The sequence below is a fragment of the Zalophus californianus genome, chromosome 16, assembly GCF_009762305.2.
Source record: "Zalophus californianus isolate mZalCal1 chromosome 16, mZalCal1.pri.v2, whole genome shotgun sequence".
Taxonomy (NCBI): domain Eukaryota; kingdom Metazoa; phylum Chordata; class Mammalia; order Carnivora; family Otariidae; genus Zalophus; species Zalophus californianus.
This window is the reverse complement of record NC_045610.1, coordinates 9926355-9948592: the sequence shown is the minus strand read 5'-3', so window position 1 is coordinate 9948592 and position 22238 is coordinate 9926355. Positions and strand designations below refer to the sequence as shown.

The following is a 22238-nucleotide window of genomic DNA, read 5'->3' as shown; positions in this document are numbered from 1 at the left end:
GAGAGAGAGAGCACATGAGAGGGGGGAGGGTCAGAGGGAGAAGCAGGCTTCCCGCGGAGCAGGGACCCCGATGCGGGGATCATGACCTGAGCCGAAGGCAGTCGCTTAACCAACTGAGCCACCCAGGCGCCCGAAGTAAATTAAAATTTTAATGCGTGTAAATTATACCACAATAAAGCCGACTTTTTAAAAGAAAAAAAGCAAAGAGATGGGAAGTCAAAGGGAGATCAGACCGTCTGGGTTCAAATCCCACCTACCACTTGCGAACTGTGCTGTAGTCTTGAGCAAGGGAGTTACTTCATCTCTGACTCTGTTTCCCCCTCTCTCAAATGGAACTATCAACAGATCTACCTTCCAGGGTGGACATAGGGATTATGTAAGAAAATGCCCAGGGGCACCTCGCTGGCTCAGTCTGTGGACTGTGGGACTCTTGATCTCGGGCTTGTGAGTTCCAGACCCATGTTGGGTGTACATTACTGAAAAATAAAATCTTGGGGGTGGGGGGGAAAGAAAGAAAATGCCCGTAAAGCGCCTGGCTCATGGCTCGAGTGCAGGCATCCAGCTTTGAGGCAGCGCCCTCCAAGCTACTCGTGTTCCCATCTCTAGGGTGCATCCCTCTCGGACGAACCCGCTCCCTCGCGGAAGCAGAGGCCAGAGTCCCTGACACCCTCACTGTCTTGCTCTGTGATTTTGGGGGAGTGGGGCTTGAGGAGCGCGTCGCCCGCTTGCAAGGGGAAGCTCCGCAGCGCCCCCACGCGGTACTGGGTTGACCTAGCACCGACTGCAGGCCCGCGGCTCCGACGGCCCCCAGGGGGGGGCGTGTCCGGGGCGGGGGCGCGTGCTCACTTAGGGGAAGGGGGCGGGGCCGCTCCTGGGCCACGGAGGCACCCGGAATTGTCGCGGGGGCGTGGCTGAGGCCCGGTGGGGGCGGAGTCCCGGGGTGGTGGAGGGGTGGAGCGGGGGCGGAGTCAGGGTGGCTGCATCTTTCTGGCCAGTAAACATCGCCCAGCCCAGGCTCTGGACCAAGTCTTGGGGTTGGCGCAAGGAGAAGCAAAAGCTTTAGGCACAGGCCCTGGCTTGTCCACCTTGCTCCCCCCAAGTCCTACCCTTCTTTCCCTCTAAGGTCAGAACAGTTCCCACCTTCAGACTCTGAACCCCTCTCACCCACCTCTCTTTAGAATTTACAGTAATTATGCACAGTTTGGCCATATCTTGCACATATGAGTTGGATTCTTTTTTAACTCTACAAGAGATGCCGTATTTGTTTTATTTTATTTTTTATTTTTAAAGATTTTATCTATTTATTTATTTGAGAGAGAGAAAGAGCACATGAGAGGGGGGAGGGTCAGAGGGAGAAGCAGACTGCCTGCTGAGCAGAGAGCCTGATGCGGGACTCAGTCCAGGGACTCCAGGATCATGACCTGAGCCAAAGGCAGTCGCTCAACTAACTGAGCCAACCAGGCACTTCCATATTTGTTTTTTTTTTTAAGCCAATAGTTAAAAAAAAAAAAACAATCAAGTAGTATAAAGGATACACATTGAAAAAGGAAGTTGTCTTTCCATCCTTGATCCTTTTTTTTTTTTTAAGTAAGCTTTACACCCAAACTGGGGCTTGAACCCACGATCCTGACATCAAGAGTCACACGCTCGACCGACTGAGCCAGCGAGGTGTCCCCCATCCTTGATTCTTTTTTTTTTTTTAAGATTTTATTTATTTATTTGAGGGAGAGAATGAGAGAGTGAGAGAGAGAGCACATGAGAGGGGGGAGGGTCAGAGGGAGAAGCAGACTCCCTGCTGAGCAGGGAGTCCGATGATCCCGGGACTCCGGGATCATGACCTGAGCCGAAGGCAGTCGCTTAACCAACTGAGCCACCCAGGCGCCCCCCATCCTTGATTCTTACTTAATTCCCTCCTCCAAAGGATACCTCTGTTACACGCTTTTGTGACCTTTCTCTTGGTTTTGTTAAAATCGATTATAAATTCAAATAAAAGAAACATGCCTTTATAAAAAGTTGCTAAGTGTGAAGTGAAACACATAGGCGTAAAGGCGGCTTAGAGGAGATTTTCCTTACACGGAGATTGGACTGGGGGAAGTTTCTTGAAGTAGAAGTCCAATGACTCTGGAATCGAGGAAGACTTGCTTCTCTGCCTGATTCATTTTCCGCTAAAAACACAGGCATTCTTTCCTGCTCAGAGGACTTCTTTTTTTTTTTAAGATAGAATTTATGTATAGTTCACAGATTTATTTTTTTTAAGATTTTATTTATTTATTTGAGACAGAGAGAATGAGAGAGAGAGAGAGAGAGAGAGAGCACATGAGAGGGGGGAGGGTCAGAAGGAGAAGCAGACTCCCTGCCGAGCAGGGAGCCTGATGCGGGACTCGATCCAGGGACTCCAGGATCATGACCTGAGCCGAAGGCAGTTGCTTAACCAACTGAGCCACCCAGGCGCCCTAGTTTACCGATTTAAAGTATACAATTCAATGGTCTTCAGGATATTTACGGAGTTGTGCAACTGTCATCACAGTCAAATTTAGGACATTTTCATTCCCCCCCCCCAGAGAAGTCCTGTACATTTTAACTCTCCATATGCCCCGAGCCCTGTTGCCCTCAGCAACCACTAATCTATCTCCTGTCTCCATAGATTTCCCTCTTCTAGACATTTCACATAAATGGAATCATGCAATATGAGATCTTTTGTGACTGGCATCTTTCACTTAGCCTCATTTTTTCGAGGTGTATCCATGTTTGTAGCATGTGAAGCTGCTTCATTCCTTTTTATGGCTGAATAATATTCCATTGTATGGAAAGACCACATTTTATTTATCCATTCGTCAACTGATGGATGTTTGGGTTGTTTCCACTTGGCCATTATGAATAATGAATAACTGCTGTAAACATTTGTGTACAAGTGTTTGTGTGGACATACATTTACATTCCTTTGGAAATAAGTGGGATAGCTGTGTCATGTGGTAACTACACATTTATTTATTTATTTATTCATAATCTCTACACCCAACGTGGGGCTCGAACTCAGAACCCGGAGATTAAGAGTCACATGCTCTTCTAACTGAGCCAGCCAGGCGCCCTATGTGTTTAATTTTTTGAGGAACAGCTAGACTGTTTTCCAAAGTGGCCACACCATTTTATGATCCATCAGCAGTGTGTGAGCATTCCAATTTCTCCATATGCTTACCAATACTTGTTATTATCTGTCTTTTTGATTAGAGCCATCCCAGTGGGTGTGAAGTGGTATCTCATTGTGGTTTTTATTTTCCTTTCCCTGATGACTGATGATCTGAGAACTTTTTATAAACTGCGTTTGCAATTGAGGTTTCCTGCCCAGTTGTCATTGTCACCTGATGTGGTGATGCCTCCAGAGGATGTGAGGGTGTCCACTTACTCTTCAATTTTTCCCCAACAACACAGTAATGTCCTCTGCATTATGATTAGCCACCCAATCATTCAAAGCCTTCTTGGGCGGGGGGTGCCTGGGTGGCTCAGTCGTTAAGCGTCTGCCTTCGGCTCAGGTCATGATCCCAGGGTCCTGGGATCGAGCCCCACATCAGGCTCCCTGCTCAGCGGGAAGCCTGCTTCTCCCTCTCCCTCTCCCACTCCCCCTGCTTGTGTTCCCTCTCTTGCTCTCTCCCTTTCTCTCTGTCAAATAAATAAATAAAATCTTAAAAAAAAAAAGCCTTCTTGGGCAGGGGGAAGTCTTCTTGAGCATAAGCAGGCTGCTGGGTCCTGAGGATATGGCAAAAAAAAAAAAAAAAGGCAAAACCTTGCCCCTTGTAGAGCTTGGTGCATAAGCTTGTGGCCCTGGATTTCAATCCTTGCTTTGTCACCCCCCAGCCATGTGTCTTTGGACAAGGTGCCTAACCTCGCCCAGCCTCAGTTTGCCAGTCTGTGAAATGAGATTGTTCTAAGAGTTGCACGTAAAGCACTAGGCACAACATCTGGCCCGCGCTGAATGCTTAGTAGGCATTTGTTATTGTTAAAGGTGAAGCCAGACAAATAAATGTTAACAATAATGAATAGTGAGTTATGATCAGAGAAGTACAAAGTGTCATGGGAGTACATAGTAGGGACCCCCAACCCAGTCCAGAGTCTAGGAAAGGCCACCCAGAGGAATTGATGTTTAAACGGAGAGACAACAGATGAGTAGGAGTTGGCTAGAGCAAGGGCAGTGTTGGGGGGGGCGGGGGTGGTGGTGTGGAGGGTTTTTCCTGGCAGTGGACCAACTGTGCAAGGCTTGGAGGCAACGGAAGGGAGCATGGCATACTGGAGAGATTGAAATGTGTTCCAATGTCTAGAGCCATGCTGTCCCATGGAATTATCTGCAATGATGGAGAAGTTCTGTATCTGTGCCGTCCAATATGGTAGCCACTAACCACATGTGAGTACTGAGCATTCGAAATGTGGCTACTGTGACTGTTAGAACTGAACGTTTAATTTTACTTTATTGTAATTGATTTATATTTAAATAGCCACCGTGGTTAGTGACTACCAGATTGGACAGCGCAGGTCTAGAGTGTAACCAGCAAGACAGTGTTGTATTGAGAGATGAAGGTGGAGAAAGGCATCTACACTGCACAGGGTTATGGTATGGAATTTGCATTTTATGCGAAGCCCCAAGGGAAGCGATCGGTTGGGGTAGGATGTGGGGTTAAGCAGGGGAGTGGGGTGATCTGGTTTTCACTTTCGAAAGATCCTTCCAGTTGCTGTACGGAGAATGGGTAATGAGGGTGAGGGTGGGGTGTATGTGAAGCCGGGAGACCAGTTTGGGGGTGGCTGCAGTCTTCCAGGGGAGAGAAGGTAGTTGCTTCGACCGGACGGAGAAAGAGATAATTTGGGAGGTTTGGGGCGAGGATTGGATTTTAGGGAGCTAGGGAGAGGAAGGTGTCCTAGGTCTACTTGGTGGGTGGTTGAGTCCTTAAGCCCCAGTGTGGAATCCCTCCCTACCAGTTTTGATTTCGGCATTACCTGGAGCCTTCTCCCTGTCCCCCCTGCTGGTTGGTGCTGGAAGCGCCTTTCACTAAAGGAAGTGTGCCCCTGACAGGCGCCCACCCTCCCACCCCGGTTCGGGGGTTGGGGGGAAAGCCCCGGGAGGTGGGAAAATCCCCTCAAACTGCTAGTTGGTTGGGTGGCGTGCATTCCCAGGGTCGTGTGCTGGACTGAGTCTCTCCTCTCCCTGGGGCCCGTCCATATTAGCTCTATCTCCCCTGTGATGGGTCTCCTGGAAGGCCCGTGGTGCGGCACGGGAGAAGGTAGACGTCAGCCCAGTGGGGCAAGAACCCCGCCCCCCGGCACCACACACACACACACACACACACACACTCCGTCCCGGCTCCCACCTGAGGCGAGGTCCCAGCACCCAAGGGTTGCCTCTGATTGCCCCCACCCCCACCTGGGCCCTCCTTGGCTAGACAGTGGGGGTGGGGAGGCGGGGCGTGTCTCCCGACAGCAGGGTGTGGCCAGTGGTCCAGATGGTCACTCACCCATGGCCAGCCTGTCCCGAGCCGGGAGAGTTCCCCCCACTCCCCACCATGCCGGCGGGCCGGGGGCGCTGAGGGTGCGGAACACCCCGAGACCGCAGCCCGCTGGCGGAGCTCAGAGCAGGCTTGGGGAGGTTCTGCGGCTCCCGGCAGCCAGCGTCCGCCGCCCTCCCGGCTTCACTTCCTCCCGGAGCCCCCGCCGTCCCGGAGGCCCGGGATCCCAGCGGTCCGCGGCCCCCGGCCGCCGCCACGCCCTAGGCTCGGCCTGCGGGGTAAGTCGGGGTGGGGGGCGATCGGGGCACGTCTGGGGAGGGGGCGGCCCGGAGCCCGACAGTGACTGATCAGGGCAGGGGAGCCCGAGGGCGGGGGCTCCCTGCTTCTCCAGCACCCCGGGCCAGGGTCTTCAAGGGGCTCCGGCCTCCACCTGGACGGCCAGACCCCTTCCTCCAGGCCGGTGCGGGTCAGGGCTCCAGGACAGGGGGCCGGGGGGCTGGACAGGGAGCTGTTGCTGCTGACGCTTGGCAATGGTGGGCTGGGGGGCAGCCGGGGAGGCAGATCGGGGGGGATGGGGGGATGGTTAGGGGCACACGCTAGGCTAAACGGTATGTGGCTTGGGAAGGACGCCCCAGATTGGGCAGAAAGATGGTGGCTCATGCTGAAGTGAAAAACCAAAACCAACCAACCAACCAAACAAACAAACAAACAAAAAAACCCTGCATGTCGAAGAAGTGAGCCAGGTCCTGACCTCCCCTGCTTTTGTGGGAAAATGCCTCCTTCCCCCACCCCCACCAGGTCCCTGAGGGCTGTGCGAGCCTCGGGACACAGCCCAAGCCCTGCCACCACCCACCCTCTCTACTTCTGGCCCTTCTTTCCCTTTCCCATGCTCTTCTCTGCTCCCTGCCCCCTTCTCCCACCCTGCTGTGTCCCCCCTCCCCCTCCTACCCATCTGACTCTTCTTCCTTCTTTCTGCTCCTACCTGCTGGGGGCACAGCACCTTTCCCCTAACTACCCCCTGTCAGAGCCCAGAGCCCCAGCCAGGGCCTGAGGTGGGGCTGCCTGTCAGGGGGAGCTTGGGCCGCCAGCCAGGGGTCTCCCTCCCCACTCTGAAGCCCCCAGACACCCTAAAGCACAGAGAGAGGTAGCATCTGATGCTTTCAGAGATGAATCAGACTGAAAACAGGGATGGGCCCTGAAAGATACTGAGAACTGAAGAGGATCATCATGGTAGGTTGCTGTGGTTGTAGACCAGGCTCCGCCAACAGCTGACAACCTTGGGCAGTCACTTCCCTTTTCTGGGCCTTAGCTGTCCTGGTAGCAAGATGAGAGGTTTGATAGACCGGTTTTCCAACCGTTTCCCCCAGCATGCTCCTGTTCTATGGCAAGAGGGTGAATGACCCGCCTCTAGCGTTCAACGGCACTCTTACCTGCTGTGAATATCGGCAGCTGGACAAGAGGTGAGGCAGAGAAAGTTTCGAGCTGTGAACTCAAAAGTCTGTGATCCTGCATCAGCGGTTGTGGTCTCTTAGCTATCAGGAAGTCCTGAGGGAAAGTCGGGGACAATCTCAACCCTTCGTGTGGGACTACGTCAACAGGCAGACCCGTTGGGTCCCTGTTCCTCCCCTGCTCCATCCTCACTCCCGGGGCTTCCCTCTCTCCTCACCCTCTGCCTGCCTCCCTCTTGGCTCAGTCCGCGTCCTGTCGGGCTGACTCGGTGGGTGGATCTACTTGTACTCAGCTTCTAAACTTCTCTTTTTGCAGGCCTCAGCCAGACCTCCCACCCCAGCCCACGGGCTAGGAAGAAGGAGGGGCCTCTGACAACACTGCCTCAGCCAGGTTTGAGCTGGACAGAGCGGCCTCCGCCCCTTAGGATGGCCTCGCCCTCCAGCCCTCTGGCGTTCAGGCTCCAGACATGGGATGGAGGCCAAGAAGATGGTGGTGAGAGGGACAAAGGAAAGCCGGGCCTCGGGGATGGGCCACCCCCCATGGAGTCACCGTTCCAGGGGGAGGACCGGGACTCCTCCCCTCAGATCAAAGTGAACCTCAACTACCGCAAAAGAGCAGGTGTCAGGTGAGGCAGCAAATGGGGGTGGGGCCCTTGAGTCAGACTTGGTGGCCTAGGCCCAGCCCCCGTGCCCCCTCGGGTATGTGTGGGGTTCGCCTGGCCTCCCCCCTCAGTGTGAAGTCCGATGCACGAGGCTGGCGAATCCTCCTGGGCAAGGCAGGACTCTGTCAGGAAAGCCCCTTCCTCCGCCCTCATGCCCGAGATGTGGCACCAGCCCTTGGCGTCCCAGCCCGGAGACCCCATATCATTGGTGTTGGAAGACCACGGTCAGATTCAGACCAGGCCAGGAGAGGATGCGCATGAGGCTTCTGGGAGCCGGGTAGCCTGCCGGACAGGCAGAATAGCCCCCTCGCACCCCAATCTGTGCTCTCGCTGGGCTGCCCTACCCCAAGACAGGGATGCCACCCTGTGACAGGAAGTGTTTTCTCCAAACAGCCACTTCCCCCGGCGGGACTGCCCACAGGGTGCCCTAGTCAGCCGCAGGGCCCTCTCGGTCATGTCGTGGCCCTGTGGCCTGCTGGGCAGATGAGGGTGTCTGGTCAGGCCCGGCAGACACGTGGCTTCCTGGCATGGAGGAGGCAGGGCCTGCCTCCATCAGTCATACAGCTGTAGCTTAACACATGACTGAGCCCAACCATCCCCCACCCATGAGAGAGTCACCAAAGCCTTCCTTGGCGAAGCTGGGACCTGAGGCTCCCCCAGAGCATCGAAGAGCCCCCCCCCACCTTTGTTTGTCTCTTCACATCTGCTGGCCATGGTTTCAGGAGCCCCAGGTGTGGGCTGGCCTCTGTGGATAGGGGCAACCCCAGGAGGGGTGTCCCACGCTCCTTCCCCTTCCCTGTCACCAGAAACTGCTAGATGCTAAACAGCTACAGGCTCTTCGTGTGAGGCCTCTCCCAGAAGTGTGGCTTTTCAGGCAAGCTCTGGTGAGCATCTGATAGGTTTCAGCGCTAGGCCCCCGTGTCTCTGAGAAACCTCTGTCTGCCCAGCCTGGAATCTCCCTGGGGGTTAGGAGTCAGGGTCTGGAGTTAGTTAGACACCCCCCACGTGAGCTCCAGTTATGCACATATGTGTGCATATGTGTCCCATCCCGACCCAGATTCCAGCACAAGAGCATGACAAGTTCCTGTGTTGAAATCCTCCCTCTGGGATCAGGAGCCTGTTGTGAGATCATCAAGCCACCCAGCAAATGATAAGCACATGATGCTGAGACACAGACTCCCTCTGCTCTGCCTGGAGTCATGGGGATGCTGGGGGCTAGTGCCCTGGACAGGCCTGCCTTCCTTTCCCGGGGCTCTGAGCAAGCGCTTGGTCTGCCCTGGGCGGGGGGGGGGGGGGGGGGGGGAGGTGCTCAGAAAGGCTCCCACGGGGCTCATGAGCCTGCAAGGTGCACACTGCTCACAGGACTCACTGAAAGGGCTCCCTGGGGTGGGGGGCTTCCTGGGGGGCGCCCGTGGTTCTTCCATAACATCAGAATCAAATCACATCCCCACAGCCAGCCGGACCCAAACCGCTTTGACCGTGATCGGCTCTTCAGCGCAGTTGCCCGGGGTGTCCCCGAGGATCTGGCTGGCTTACCGGAGTACCTGTCCCGGACCAGCAAGTACCTCACCGACTCAGAGTACACAGGTAGGCCTGCCCTGTGGGCCAGAGCCACTGCAGTCCTGCCCGCTGTGCTGAGACTCAGCTGATGGGTTGGCCTTGACCGTGGTCAGGAGCCAAGGGCCGAGTTTTCTCAGCAACCCTCTGGCCTGAATGCCTCACTTTGGTCAAGCCTGTGCCTCCCACGTCCACCCGCCCCACGGGCTCCTGACCTACCTCTGCCATCCTCAGCCCATTTCAGTGGCCAAATGGATACTCACGGCTTCCTCAGGGCATTGTTTTTTTCTTTTTGTCTTAACAGTATTGTTGAGATGTAGTACACATACCATACACTTCACCCATCTCAGAACATTTTTTTGCCCCAAATCGAAGTATCCTGATCGTTTGGGCTGATTAGAAAAATAACCTCGTCTGAGGCCTAATTTGTGTATTCTAATTTGTGTATTCTAGAAGATTCAGGTAGTAATGACATGTCTAAAGCTGAGGGTAAAAACAGTAGGACGATCCCTGTTAAGGATTTGGCGAATCTCTTTTCAAAGTGTTTAAATATCTTAGATATATGTTTATGTAAAGGGTCATGCCGTATACTACATCTCCTACTTTCCACTCTGTACATAGACCTCTAAGTCAGTCACTTTGACAAACACAGAGTTTTCTGCTGTGTATGTTTACCACAAGTTAGTTAGCTAATTCCTTAATGATGACCATTTAGGTTGTGTGTCATTTTTGGCCTGCACATACTGCGTGCCAGGCCCTCTGTGTGCTAACAGTTTTGTATACAATCCCATTCGGCCCTTAGAACAAGCCTGGAATAGTCCCATTTTACAGTCAGGAAAACTGAGGTGAAGAGAGGCCACGTGACCTGCCCGAGGAGACAGAGCCTTTAAGGGTTGGAGATACTTAGCAAACATGTGCTCTGAATGTTCTGGTGTAGACCATGTTGCATGGACAACAAATTATGCCTTAGAAACTTATTTTCTAGGGCAGATATTAGAGTCATACCTGTTGGTATTTTAATACCTGTTGGCTGGAGCCTTCCCACCTTGCAGCATGACTCTGCTTCCACCAGTCGTGTGTGTGACAATTGTTTTTTATCCTCCCAAAGGGTACTTTGGAGGCTGGGCTCACTGTGCAGCCTGGTGGGCAGCCCAGCCACTCCATGCCTGAGAACCCTGCTGCCCCTTCCCCTCCTCTTCTCCCACAGAGGGCTCCACGGGCAAGACGTGCCTGATGAAGGCCCTGTTGAACCTGCAGGATGGGGCCAACGCCTGCATCCTGCCGTTGCTTCAGATCGACCGGGACTCTGGCAATCCCCAGCCCCTGGTCAACGCCCAATGCACGGATGAGTACTACCGAGGCCACAGTGCCCTACATATTGCTATCGAGAAAAGGAGCCTGCAGTGTGTGAAACTCTTGGTGGAGAATGGGGCCAATGTGCATGCCCGGGCCTGCGGCCACTTCTTCCAGAAAAAGAGCCAGGGGACTTGCTTCTACTTTGGTGAGGAGCCTTTCTTGGATAAATTGAGGTGCGGAGGAGATAAGGCCGTGCCCAAGGTCACATGGTTAATGTGTGGCCGGGCTGGGCCCTTAAACCCAGATGTGTTCAACCCCAAAGGCTCATGCTTCTAATCACTGGGCTGCCTGCAAAAGCAGTTTGTCTTAGGAGATGTTTTAGCCTTGTCTGGGCAAGGAAGCTCCCTACACATCCACATCCAGACTGGGGGAGGGGAAGGGGCTGACAGAACTGTGTGTGGGAAACCTGACCAGATAGGACGTTCATTTTATTTTATTTTATTTTATTTTATTATTTTTTAAAGAATTTATTTATTTATTTGACAGAGAGAGACACAGCGAGAGAGGGAACACAAGCAGGGGGAGTGGGAGAGGGAGAGGCAGGCTTCCCGCCGAGCAGGGAACCCGATGCGGGGCTCGATCCCAGGACCCCGGGATCATGACCCGAGCCGAAGGCAGACGCTTAGCGACTGAGCCACCCAGGCGCCCCCCTATTTTATTTATTTATTTATTTTGAGATTTTATTTATTTATTTGACAGAGAAAGAGACAGCGAGAGAGGGAACATAAGCAGGGGGAGCGGGAGAGGGAGAAGCAGGCCTCCCGTGGAGCAGGGAGCTCGATGCAGGGGCTCGATCCCCAGGACCCTGGGATCTTGACCTGAGCAAAAGGCAGACGCTTAACGACTGAGCCACCTAGGCGCCCCCCCTATTTTATTTTTTAAAAAATTTATTTATTTTAGAGAGAGCAAGTGAGCATGGCAGGGGAGGGGCAAAACAACAGGGAGAGAGAGTCTTAAGCAGACTCTGCCCTGAATGTGGAGCCCGACTCGGGGCTCGATCTCACGACCCTGAGATCAACACCTGAGCCGAAAGCTTAGGCCGCATGGTCTGCTCCTTTAGATGGTAAAGAGCTTTGGTCACATCCCCCTTGGGTCAAGAGCTGGACAGGGCTGCCTTTACGAGTGGAAAAGGCACAGCTGCCCTCCACGGGGCCTGGGACCATCTTCCCTCATAGCACAGACCTGGGTGGGCCCGGGATCCCAAGGCAGCGTTCTGTCCTCTCCTGCGGGTGCCTGACTCTCTTGAAGGAGGCCTGGCCTTCTGTCCGGGGTGCATGAAGAGTAGGCAGGTGGAAGCTGGGAGGCCTGAGGTTCAAGCTGCCCTCCTCCCCGGCCCCCAGGCGAGCTGCCCCTCTCTCTGGCCGCATGCACCAAGCAGTGGGATGTGGTAACCTACCTCTTGGAGAACCCTCATCAGCCCGCCAGCCTGCAGGCAGCCGACTCACTGGGCAACACAGTGCTGCACGCCTTGGTAACGATTGCAGACAACTCAGCTGAGAACAGTGCACTGGTGATCCGCATGTATGATGGGCTTCTCCTCGCGGGGGCCCGTCTCTGCCCCACAGTGCAGCTCGAGGACATCCCCAACCTGCAGGGCCTCACGCCCCTGAAGCTGGCTGCCAAGGAGGGCAAAATCGAGGTGAGTACCTAGCCCCCATCCCCTCCCCACCTGTCCAGGAAGCAACAGGACTCACTCTGATTTTTCTGCAGAAAAAGCCTGGAGCAGTCTTCTAGATCACCGGTCTCCCTACCTTTTTTTTTTTTTTTTTAATTTTATTTATTTATTTGAGAGAGAGAGAGAGAATGCACACAAGCAGGGGGAGGGGCAGAGGGAGAGGGAGAAGCAGATTCCCCGCGGAGCAGGGAGCCGGATGTGGGGCTCGATCCCAGGACCCTGAGATCATGACCTGAGCCGAAATCAAGAGCCGGCTGCTTCACCAACAGAGCCATTCAGGCGCCCCATAAAAACATTTCTTATGGGATTTTTTGCCCTGCAGAATTTTTACATTTTCCTATATACAACTGTAATTATGTTTTCCTTTAGAGTTCCCTGGTTTTGCTACTGTTTAATGCCTTCTGTGAGGCTATATATATATATATATAAAAGCTTGTGTGTGTGCGTGTACAGATATGTTCTGTATCCATATTTTCCACTTCTGCAGTTTTATTTTTTATGCCTAAAACTCATTTGGCTGGAAGTTATTTTGGTATAAAAAGTAAGCATGACTCAGCTCTACTTTTTTTTTCTAATGACAACCAGTAGGCTGCCTGAGCCTCATTATCAGTGAGGCCTCATGGCAACCTGTGCATTTTACACAGGGCCCCATGCTTCGAACACAGGCTTTTTTAAAGGTTAAGATAAAAATAAACATAAATGGAAGTTTTACTATTTTATTCCCTGAGGTTCCCGTGGTGTGAGAACCTCCCTTTGTTGTCCAGAGGCATGGCTGGGTGGCCTTTCCTTTCCCCATTCCTCATTTGTAAAACCAAATTGCTCCTTCTTCTTCTTTTTTTTTCAGATTTTTATTTATTTATTTGAGAGAGAGAGGATGAGCGAGGGGGAGGGGCAGAGGGAGAGGGAGAAGCAGACTCCCCGCTGAGCAGGGAGCCTCACGCAGGGCTTAATCCCAGGACCCATCTGATCCCAGGACCCTGAGATCATTACCTGAGCCAAAGGCAGATGCCCAACGGACTGAGCCATCCAGGCACCCCGCTTCTTCTTCTTTTTTTTACGTAATCTCTACACCCAACATGGGGCTCGAACTCACGACCCCGAGAGCAAAAGCCGCCTGCTCCACCGACTGAGCCAGTCAGGCACGCCAGAACCAAATTGCCCCTTAACCTGTTCAACTTAGGGATGCTTTCTAGTCTGTTGGAAGCTCTGAGCTCTGACTGCAGAAGTGTACACATATGTGTAGCTCGGATCTCAAGGGGCCTCCAGGAGCCCTGGGCTGGAGGTCCCTCTGCCATGTAAGGAGTCCAGGAAGAGGCCTCAGGGCAGGAGTGGGGAAGGAAGAGCCAGGTTCACTGCAGACCTGGACATATGTGAGTGGATGGGAGTGTTTATATTGTGGCTGAGCACGTGGGACGTGTGAGCGTTCATACACACAAGGACCTGTGTATCTGGGCTGTGTGCATGTGTCTGCTTGAGGCTTTGCAGGTGGTGGGCCGCTCTGCAGGGTGCTGAGTGTTTCCTAGGCCCCCACCCCCACCCCCCGCAGGTCAATGCCAAGAGGTGGCCGTGCAGGCCAAGCTCATGTGGCCCACCCTGCAGATTTTCAGGCACATCCTGCAGCGGGAGTTCGCAGGGCCGTGCCAGTCACTTTCCCGGAAGTTTACTGAGTGGTGCTACGGGCCAGTCCGGGTGTCGCTGTACGATCTGGCTTCCGTGGACAGCTGGGAGGAGAACTCAGTGCTGGAGATTATTGCCTTTCATTGCAGAAGCCCGGTGAGTCCACAGGGCCAGGGGTGTGTGTAAGGGGACCCGGCACAGCTCCCTGCAAGGTCCATAATTCAGGGCTGCCTGCGGGACCAAAGCTGCCCCGGGAGTGTGCCAATGGGGACATGGCCACCAGGCCCATGCTCATTCCACACACCAGTCCCACCTGGGGAGCATGCCGGGGGGCCTGGGGGCAACCACTGAGGGCCCCTCTGTTGACTGGCACCTGCTCTGAGCTGGAGAATGAGGCACTCCGTCAGCCCATAGCCATGAGGGTGGGGTGGAGGCCGAGTGGGGAGGGCTCATTTGGGGTCCCCCCTCCATTTCCCTCAGCCCTTGCATTGAGCCTGACCTGAGCGGGCCCCATATATATCCTTGCTGAATGTACCCCTAGCTCTCACATTCCCACCCCCAGCACCGACACCGAATGGTGGTTTTGGAACCGCTGAACAGACTGCTGCAGGCAAAATGGGACCTGCTAATCCCCAAATTCTTCTTCAACTTCCTGTGTTACTTGACCTACATGTTCATCTTCACCGCTGTGGCCTACAACCAGCCGGCCCTGGAGAAGGCAAGGCCAGGCAGGGGAGCATTCTGGGGGAGGTCTCCTGGGAATGACCCTGGAAGAAGATGGGGCGTGGAGAGCCAGACCCATCTGCAGACCCTCACACTGAGGCTTTGAACCCGGGCAGTCTGGGCGCCCGACCCCACCCTCAAAACCACGACAGTGTGCCTCTCTGATAGGCTAGAATGCGGGGATCCTGCCCGGGAACCCGTATTCCTTGTGTGGCTCTGCGTGGCCTCTCCAGAGCTCATGCTCAGACCAGGCCCTCGGCCAAGAGTCTCACAGTTGGAAGGGGACTCCAGGCCCCAGGTCCTACCAGAGTGTCTCTTCTGCAGGCCTTCTTGCCCCCGGAAGTGACTGCTGGAGACCCCGTGCTGCTCCTGGGCCACATCCTGATCCTGCTTGGGGGGGTCTACCTCCTCGTGGGCCAGGTGAGGGCTCTTCCCATTTCCCCCCACCCCCACACCAAGACTCCACAACTCTATGGGCTCCCAGAACCCCCCAGAAGCAAACGTAGAATCCCGCCAGGAGGGGCCTTAGAGAGAGTTAACCACAATCCCTTCATTGCTCCGGAAACCATGGAAACCGAATCCCCTACCCAGTCCCACCCCTCCCAGCCTCAGGGCAGCTGAGGGCCTTGGGTTCTGGGGCTGGTACCTCCCTGCTGTGCTTTCTGGGGTGCCCGTGGGGTACCACGTGACTCCTGTGACTCCTCGGCAGTGCCCCCACCCCCAGGTCCCTTGGCTGGGGCATTCCTCACTTGGGGACCACAGACAGGTGGGCGGGGGCAGGCTCAGGCCGACTCCCCCAGCAGGGCCTTTTGAGGTGAGAATGCGGGAGACAAGGCTGGGCACTGTGACACCGAGCCTCTCTCAGAGTGGGCAGGACTTCGGGACCAGATCCAGGTTGGGGGGGCGGTGTCCATGTGAGGCCAGGGGGAGGGGAGGGGAGGGGAGGGAGCTCTTCCCCTCACTAGGAGTAGTAAGCGGGTTCATCTGGATCCATGGGGAGCTCGGAGGCCCCTGGCATTGTCTGGATGTCCGTGGGTGACTACACTTTCTGGAAACAGGCTTCAAAGCTTTCTCAGCTATCAGCAGGATTCATGAGCCCCAACCCCCTCCCAAAGTCCAAGAGGCTGCTTGAGCCCCTGAGATCACAGAGCCAGGCCAGCAGGGAGGGGCACAGTGGGGAGCCCAGGCTAAGGACCCACGGCCTGGAGAGCACATTTCACACCCCCTGTGCTCCTTGTCCCACAGCTGTGGTACTTCTGGAGGCGCCGTCTGTTCATCTGGATCTCCTTCATGGACAGCTACTTTGAACTGCTCTTGTACGTGGGCCCTCCCTCCCCTCCCCTGTCTCAGGCCCCGGAGAGGCTGGTATGGCAGAAGGCACGAGGCTGGCTTGAGAGGAGAGGGCCCAGAGCCAGGGAGTGCCAGGGGCCTGGGACCAAAGTCAGGCCTGGGCCTCCCATCCCTGAGAATTCCCTGTGCACCTGATTGGGTCCGGCCCCAGACAGATGGAGACCTTCTCATGCATCAGGCCGTGGTGGGAGAGGGCACAGTGGTCAGCAATCTGTAATGTGGGGGTGGAGGGGGGGCCCTGCCAGGTGGCCTGCGAGCTGACCCCAATTCTGTCCCCGCACAGCCTGGTGCAGGCCCTGCTCACGGTGCTGTCCCAGGTGCTGTGCTTCCTGGCTGTGGAGTGGTACCTGCCCCTGCTTGTGTCCTCGCTGGTGCTGGGCTGGCTGAACCTGCTTTACTACACACGTGGCTTGCAGCACACGGGCATCTACAGTGTCATGATCCAGAAGGTGAGAGACGAAACCGGGGTGGCCCCAGTGTAGCCTGACCAGGCAAAGCTGGGCACCACACTCCAGCAGGGCTCCTTTGGGCCTCAGCGGGCAGGCCCCCTCCTCCACAGCTGACCTGGGCAGAGGAAAACACGAGAGCACGTCTGTGCCTTACAAAGGCAGCCGCTCGCGGACTGTAGGCAGGAGTATGAGCGTGCAGGCGTCTGCTCAGGGGTCTGTGCTCTGCACCGGTAAGCAAACATGTGACCCCAGGGGAGTACGTGCATCCTAGCCCAGTGGACGAGTGGATACCATGTACATTATAGCTCATCTGCCTACCCGTGCCCTGGGACGTCCGGGCGTGTGGACTTTTCCATATTCATTTCCTTATTCAACCAAAGTTTAGGAAGTGTGTCCTGCAGGCCAGGCCCTGTTCTAAGTGTTGGAATACGCTCCTCTGGTCGCTAACAAAATGGGCCAAGTCCTCACCTCTGCTGCAGCTGACATTCTGGTAGGGGACCTGAAAACACTAAGAGAGACAGATGAGAACATTACAAATTGCTCTATGCTATTTTTTTTTTTTTTTTTTTTGAGAGAGCGAGTGAGGGGGAGGGGGCAGAGAGGGAGAGAGAATCTTAAGCAGACTGGGGGCTCGATCTCACGACCCTGGGATCATGACCTGAGCTGAAATCCAGAGTCGGATGCCTAACTGTCTGAGCCACCCAGGCGCCCCTGATTAGACGTTTTTGTAAAGACTGGTCCACTCTGTGTAGCTCACGGGGCCTCATGTATGCACACATTTGTGCGTGTGGGTGCTGTGTATGTGGAAATCCATGCTTGGGGCTGAGAAAGGGGTCGGGGGTCAGGCCCGATGGCCCAGCCACCCATCCTGGCTCCTGGGTGTGTGTGTTCTAGGTCATCCTGCGGGACCTGCTCCGCTTCCTGCTCGTCTACTTAGTCTTCCTTTTCGGCTTCGCTGTAGGTAAAGACCCCCCTCTCGCCCCTGCCTATCCCTTGCCCACTCTGTACACCCTGGAGGCTGCCCCCTGGCCTCCCCAGGCTGAGGATCCTCCTTCATTCCCCACCCCCCCTGCAGCCCTGGTGAGCCTGAGCCGGGAAGCCCGGGCCCCCAGGGCCCCCAGGGCCCCCAATGCCACGGAGGCAGCGCAGCCTGGGGCAGGACAGACGGATGAGGAGGGCAGCTCTTCCCCATACGGTGGCATCCTGGACGCTTCCCTGGAGCTGTTCAAGTTCACCATCGGCATGGGTGAGCTGGCCTTCCAGGACCAGCTGCGCTTCCGCGGGGTGGTCCTGCTGTTGCTGCTGGCCTATGTGCTGCTCACCTACATCCTGCTGCTCAACATGCTCATCGCCCTCATGAGCGAGACCGTCAACAGTGTCGCCACTGACAGTTGGAGCATCTGGAAGCTGCAGGTGCGGCTGGCGGCTCCCCTCCCTCTGCCTGAGGTCTGGGCCCCATGCGGAGCGTGCAGGACCCAGCTGAGCTGAGCCTGCCCCCCCGCCCGCCATCCTTGCTTTCCTTCTTAGGGCTCTCGTGAGCATCGAATAAGCTCATAGATCTAGAGCCCTTGGGACGGGGCCTGGCACACAGTAGGTGCTCAATGTGTTAAATATGATCATGCTCATGATCAAGTATTTCTTGAGAGCCTATCGCAAAGCTCGGCTCAGTTCTAGGTGCGAAACACACAGCCGAGAATGAGCCCTCATGCAGCTCCCTTCCGTGTTCATCATACAGTGGGCTCGTGGGTGAGGCGGGATGTGCAATCCTGGGACTGGGCCCAGCCTGGGGGGAGTCGGGGTGCAGAGGCCCCTGTAGCTGGGGGCTGATGTGACACCTGCCTACTGTAAAAGCAGTACCTGCTTCCGGAGTGGAGGTGGGCAGTTGGTGCTCAGAGAGCCTTGCTGGGAAGGTGGACTCCTACTGATTCACCGTTGAGCTTGGGCGAGCACCTTACTCCTTTTGAGCCTGCGCCCTCACCTGCAAGTTCAGTGCTCCACCTAATTCACTCGTGTGCCAGTGGGCAGGCGCATGTGTGGGCAGAGCAAATAAGCTTCTGCACCCTGTGGTGTGGAATTCTGGAATCTGTAACCATGCAAGTAATTGCTGGGCACGCATTGTGTGCTGACTTCCCAACACCTGTCCATCTGCAATCGGGGAAACTGAAATTCAGGGGGAGCTGCGGGGCTTCCATCCCTCACGCAATCAAATGTTGGAGCTAGACTCAAATCCACATGCTTAGCAGACTCTGGGTGATACTGTCAAGTGCTGTGAGGTACCTCCCTGGCTACTGTCTGATGTGTCCTTTGTCCCCAGAAAGCCATCTCTGTCCTGGAGATGGAGAATGGCTACTGGTGGTGCAGGAGGAAGAAGCAGCGGGCTGGTGTGAAGCTGACCGTTGGCACCAGGCCAGACGGCAGCCCCGACGAGCGCTGGTGCTTCAGGTGAGGGAGGGAGGCAGGGAGGCAGGGGAGGGCGGCTTGGGGGCCTTGCTCTCCCAGTGGCCCCTGGAGGCTGCCGTGGGGCAGGCCAGCCTTACTCTTTTTTTTTTTTTTTCTTTAAAGATTTTATTTATTTACTTCACCAAGAGAAAGAGAGAGAGAAAAGAAGCAGAGGGAGTGGTAGGCAGTGGGAGAGGGAGAAAGCAGGCTCCCCGCTGAGCCGGGAGCCCGATGCGGGACTGGATCCCAGGACCCCGGGATCATGACCTGAGACGAAGGCAGATGCTTAATGATGGAGCTACCCAGGCTCCCCCACTTTTTAAAATTTTTATTTAAGTAATCTGTATACCCAATGTGGTGCTGGAACTCACGACCTGGAGATCAAGTCACATGCTCTTCTGAGTCAGTCAGGCGCTCCCCCCCCCCAGCTTTACTCTTTTTTTTTTTTTCCCAGCTTTACTCTCTTAAGTCAGGGAGAGGCAGAGCCTAGGAGCACCAGGCACTCTGCCCTGGGCGGGGGAGGTCAGGGATGCCGGATCCCATAGGGCCAGGCCTGACACTCACTGCCTGTCCCCTCCCTGGTGGCCCCTGACCTACTCCTTCTGGCCTGAAATAGGGAACAGTTAGGAGGCCAAGAAGCCAGATGGACCCTCAGGTTAAGCACACTAGCCTCGCCTGGCTGGTCTGCTCTGCCCTCCCCACTCCCCCAGCCTGACTACAGAGGCGATGACCCTCCCACAGAAAACAAAGCTTCCATGGGAGGGAGAACCTGGTGACAAATGCACAACCAGAAACACGCTGTCGTAAGACAGCAGTTGAGCAAGGAGAGGGGAGGGGTCTTCGGCCTGTGCAGTAGCCGCAGAAGGGCTCCGGAGCCCAGGAACGCAAAGACACACCTGATCGAGACTCTTCTCTAGATGTTGAGGGCAAGCCAGGTCACGGTGCACAGCCTGAAGGGACAGATGCCTTTTCCTCCGCTGCAGACATGTGGCCCAGGGGGCAGCAGGGTGATAGCCACAAGGGCGGGGGGGGGGGGCCCGGGGCGGGATGGTGGGTGGCCCAGTGTCCAGGGAGAAGGGTGGCGAAAGCCCATCCTTCTCCCGGTCCCTGTGGCTACCCGTGTCTACGTGGGCCCCTCTCCTGGGGCAAAGCATGCTGCACAGGGGGCTTCCCGGAGCCTCCGAGCTGCTCTGTTGCCCTCAGGGTGGAGGAAGTGAACTGGGCCTCATGGGAGCAGACGCTGCCGACTGTGTGTGAGGAGCCATCAGGGCCGGCTGTCCCTGGTGAGTAGCCGTGGTGGCCGGACCCCCTGCCCTGGAGAGAGAGAGAGAGTGTGTGTGTCTGGGCCAGTACCCCCTCCATGTCCAAGCACTTCTCGCCTCTCCACCGCCACCTCCTCCCTGGCCTGTTTCAGGCTGTCACCTGGGAGACACTGAGGCTGTTGCTGCTTCCCCCAGTCCAGCCTTAAACCTTCCCTCACCTCCCGCCTCCTGGAATGTTCGGTGGGTCCTCCAGCGCCAGGCCTGGGCTGCGCCTGGGGACCCAGCGGGGGAACAGGTTAGAGAGGGCCCCTCACCTATCCCCTAGCTGCGGGGGCATCTCCTTGAGCCCCCACTTGACAGGCCAGCCTTGCTGATCCCCAGCTTTCCCCGACTACTGGAGCCCCAGCCCCCACAGCCCTGAGAAGTCACTTCCGATGCCTTTCCCCACTGTCATGGGCTGCGTCCTGGCCGTTCTAGTGTGGGGACTGCTTCTCCTGTCTCTAACCTGCTGCCTTCCACCAAGGGTCTTGGCTCCTTCCTCTCACCCAGAGGCCTGTTCCGAGGCTTAACTTTCTCCACAGCATGCCCTTTCTGGACTCTTCAGTAGCTCCCACTTCATCTGCAGTCGGCTCTCCTCTCCTTTCGCCTTCTCTTTCCAACAGACTCCACTTGCTTGTGTCTGTGGCGCCGACCCCGCCCCATGACACTACCCGTATCACCTCTGACCCCTGTGTGGGGAAGCTCCTCCAGACTCTGGCCCCAAAGCCTGCTGGTTTCCCAGGCTCCTGGGTCCCTGACCATGGCCCTCACAAACCCATAGGTTGTCTGCCTGCCCTCTTTGTGTCTCCCTTCCCCTGAGTCCTGCCACCCCGTCATTTCAGTGCCAAGACTCTGAAAGTCACCTTGCCCCACATCTTGCCCCAAGCATTCCACACCCCGGTCCCATACCCATTGCCTGCTGGGGCTTCCACCTGGACATCCCCAACAGGAACGGTTGTGGGGTTGCCCTACCAGATAGTGTGCGTGCAACCCCTCTCTCCCCTCATCCAGGCAGGAGGCCTTGACGATCTCTGCTCAGTGTCCCCCTCAGCCTGGTGCTGAGTATCTTCAGAACCTCCCAGGCGGCTACTTACCCCTCTGCCCCCACGCCTCATTTCAACCCCCTTCTGCACACTGCAGGGCTCAGTCTGCACGCTCTCCCTTAGAGAAGTCTTTCTGCTCCAGGCTTATCCCTCTAATGCAGACAGAAACTACATGAGGCCCATGCTCTGCGCCTCCCACTGCCTGCAAGGCCTCACTCCTCACGGAAGAGGCGAAGCTCCAGTGCTGTAGTCTGACCCATTTCCCACACCTCCCTCCATGCGACAGCCGGTCCCTCCAGTGTTCCCTGTTCTTTGCTTTCCTTGGCTCTCTGCGGAAGTGTCATTCCTGCTCCTCTGGGTGTCCAAATCCGCTGCCTTCCTTACAGGTTGGGTTCACTCTCTCCTCAGAGCTCCCTGAACACCTACTTGTCACTTCCTTCCAGCTCTTCAGCAAGTCTCAGGTGTTCTGGTTTCTAACCCAAGGGATGTTGAGCTCCTGGGAGGAAGCCCCCGATGGCACCAAGTCAGGGGTTCAGGAAATGCCTGTGGAAGGGGGAGGTAGGGAGAGGCATTGCTGGGGATTTCAGGATTACCTGCTATACACAGAGTATGTGGATTCATGGCTGGGGCCTCCTCCTGTTTGTCCTCCTGGGGACACAGCCCAAGGGCCGAGCCGCAGCGCTCTCCATCCTATTTACAGGCACCTTGAAGAATCCTGCCCCGGCCTCCCAACTAGAGGAGGACACTGTCTCAGAGGAAGATCAACTGCCCCTCCAGCTCCTAAAGTCTCAATAATGGCCCAGATGCAGGACAGAGTCAGGGGATCGTCCCAGCCCTACGTGCTGGCTCTGGGGCTCCGGGAACCTTTGGTGGCAAATGTAAATAAATATTTTCTCATCACTCCTGGAAACATTGTTTAAGCAAAGTTTGTGGGCTCTTGGGCTGGTTGATATCTGCGTGTCTCTTGGTGAGCATTTCTCTGTCTTGGGGCTGGGCTACTCTCAGCCTCACTCAGGCACGGGAGACCCTTCCCTGCTGGCCCCCAGCCTCGGGGTGGTCCTTTTCCCGGATGCTGTGCCCGCTTTCATGACAGATGTGTGGTGGTGGACACGGCAACACAGCCACCGCT

General features: G+C 55.8%; 1 protein-coding gene across 1 annotated transcript; it reads left to right on the top strand.

The window, feature by feature from the left end:
• Positions 1 to 3703: 3703 nt before the first annotated feature.
• On the top strand, positions 3704 to 22019 carry TRPV2 (transient receptor potential cation channel subfamily V member 2). The gene is made up of 15 exons (XM_027625504.2): positions 3704 to 5767; positions 7254 to 7563; positions 9053 to 9186; positions 10364 to 10657; positions 11853 to 12151; positions 13787 to 13960; positions 14367 to 14522; positions 14852 to 14947; positions 15773 to 15843; positions 16161 to 16326; positions 17221 to 17287; positions 17402 to 17739; positions 18641 to 18768; positions 19969 to 20048; positions 21810 to 22019. The coding sequence occupies exons 2-15, from the start codon at positions 7364 to 7366 to the stop codon at positions 21902 to 21904; spliced, it is 2298 nt and encodes a 765-aa protein (XP_027481305.1). The 5' UTR covers positions 3704 to 5767; positions 7254 to 7363; the 3' UTR covers positions 21905 to 22019.
• Positions 22020 to 22238: the final 219 nt, after the last annotated feature.

Coding starts and splice junctions, on each gene's coding strand:
- TRPV2 (XM_027625504.2), top strand. CDS start 7,364: ATGGCCTCGCCCTCCAGCCCTCTGGCGTTCAGGCTCCAGACATGGGAT. Junction 14,948..15,772: donor TCTACCTCCTCGTGGGCCAG/GTGAGGGCTCTT, acceptor CTTGTCCCACAG/CTGTGGTACTTCTGGAGGCG. Junction 17,288..17,401: donor CCTTTTCGGCTTCGCTGTAG/GTAAAGACCCCC, acceptor CCCCCCCTGCAG/CCCTGGTGAGCCTGAGCCGG.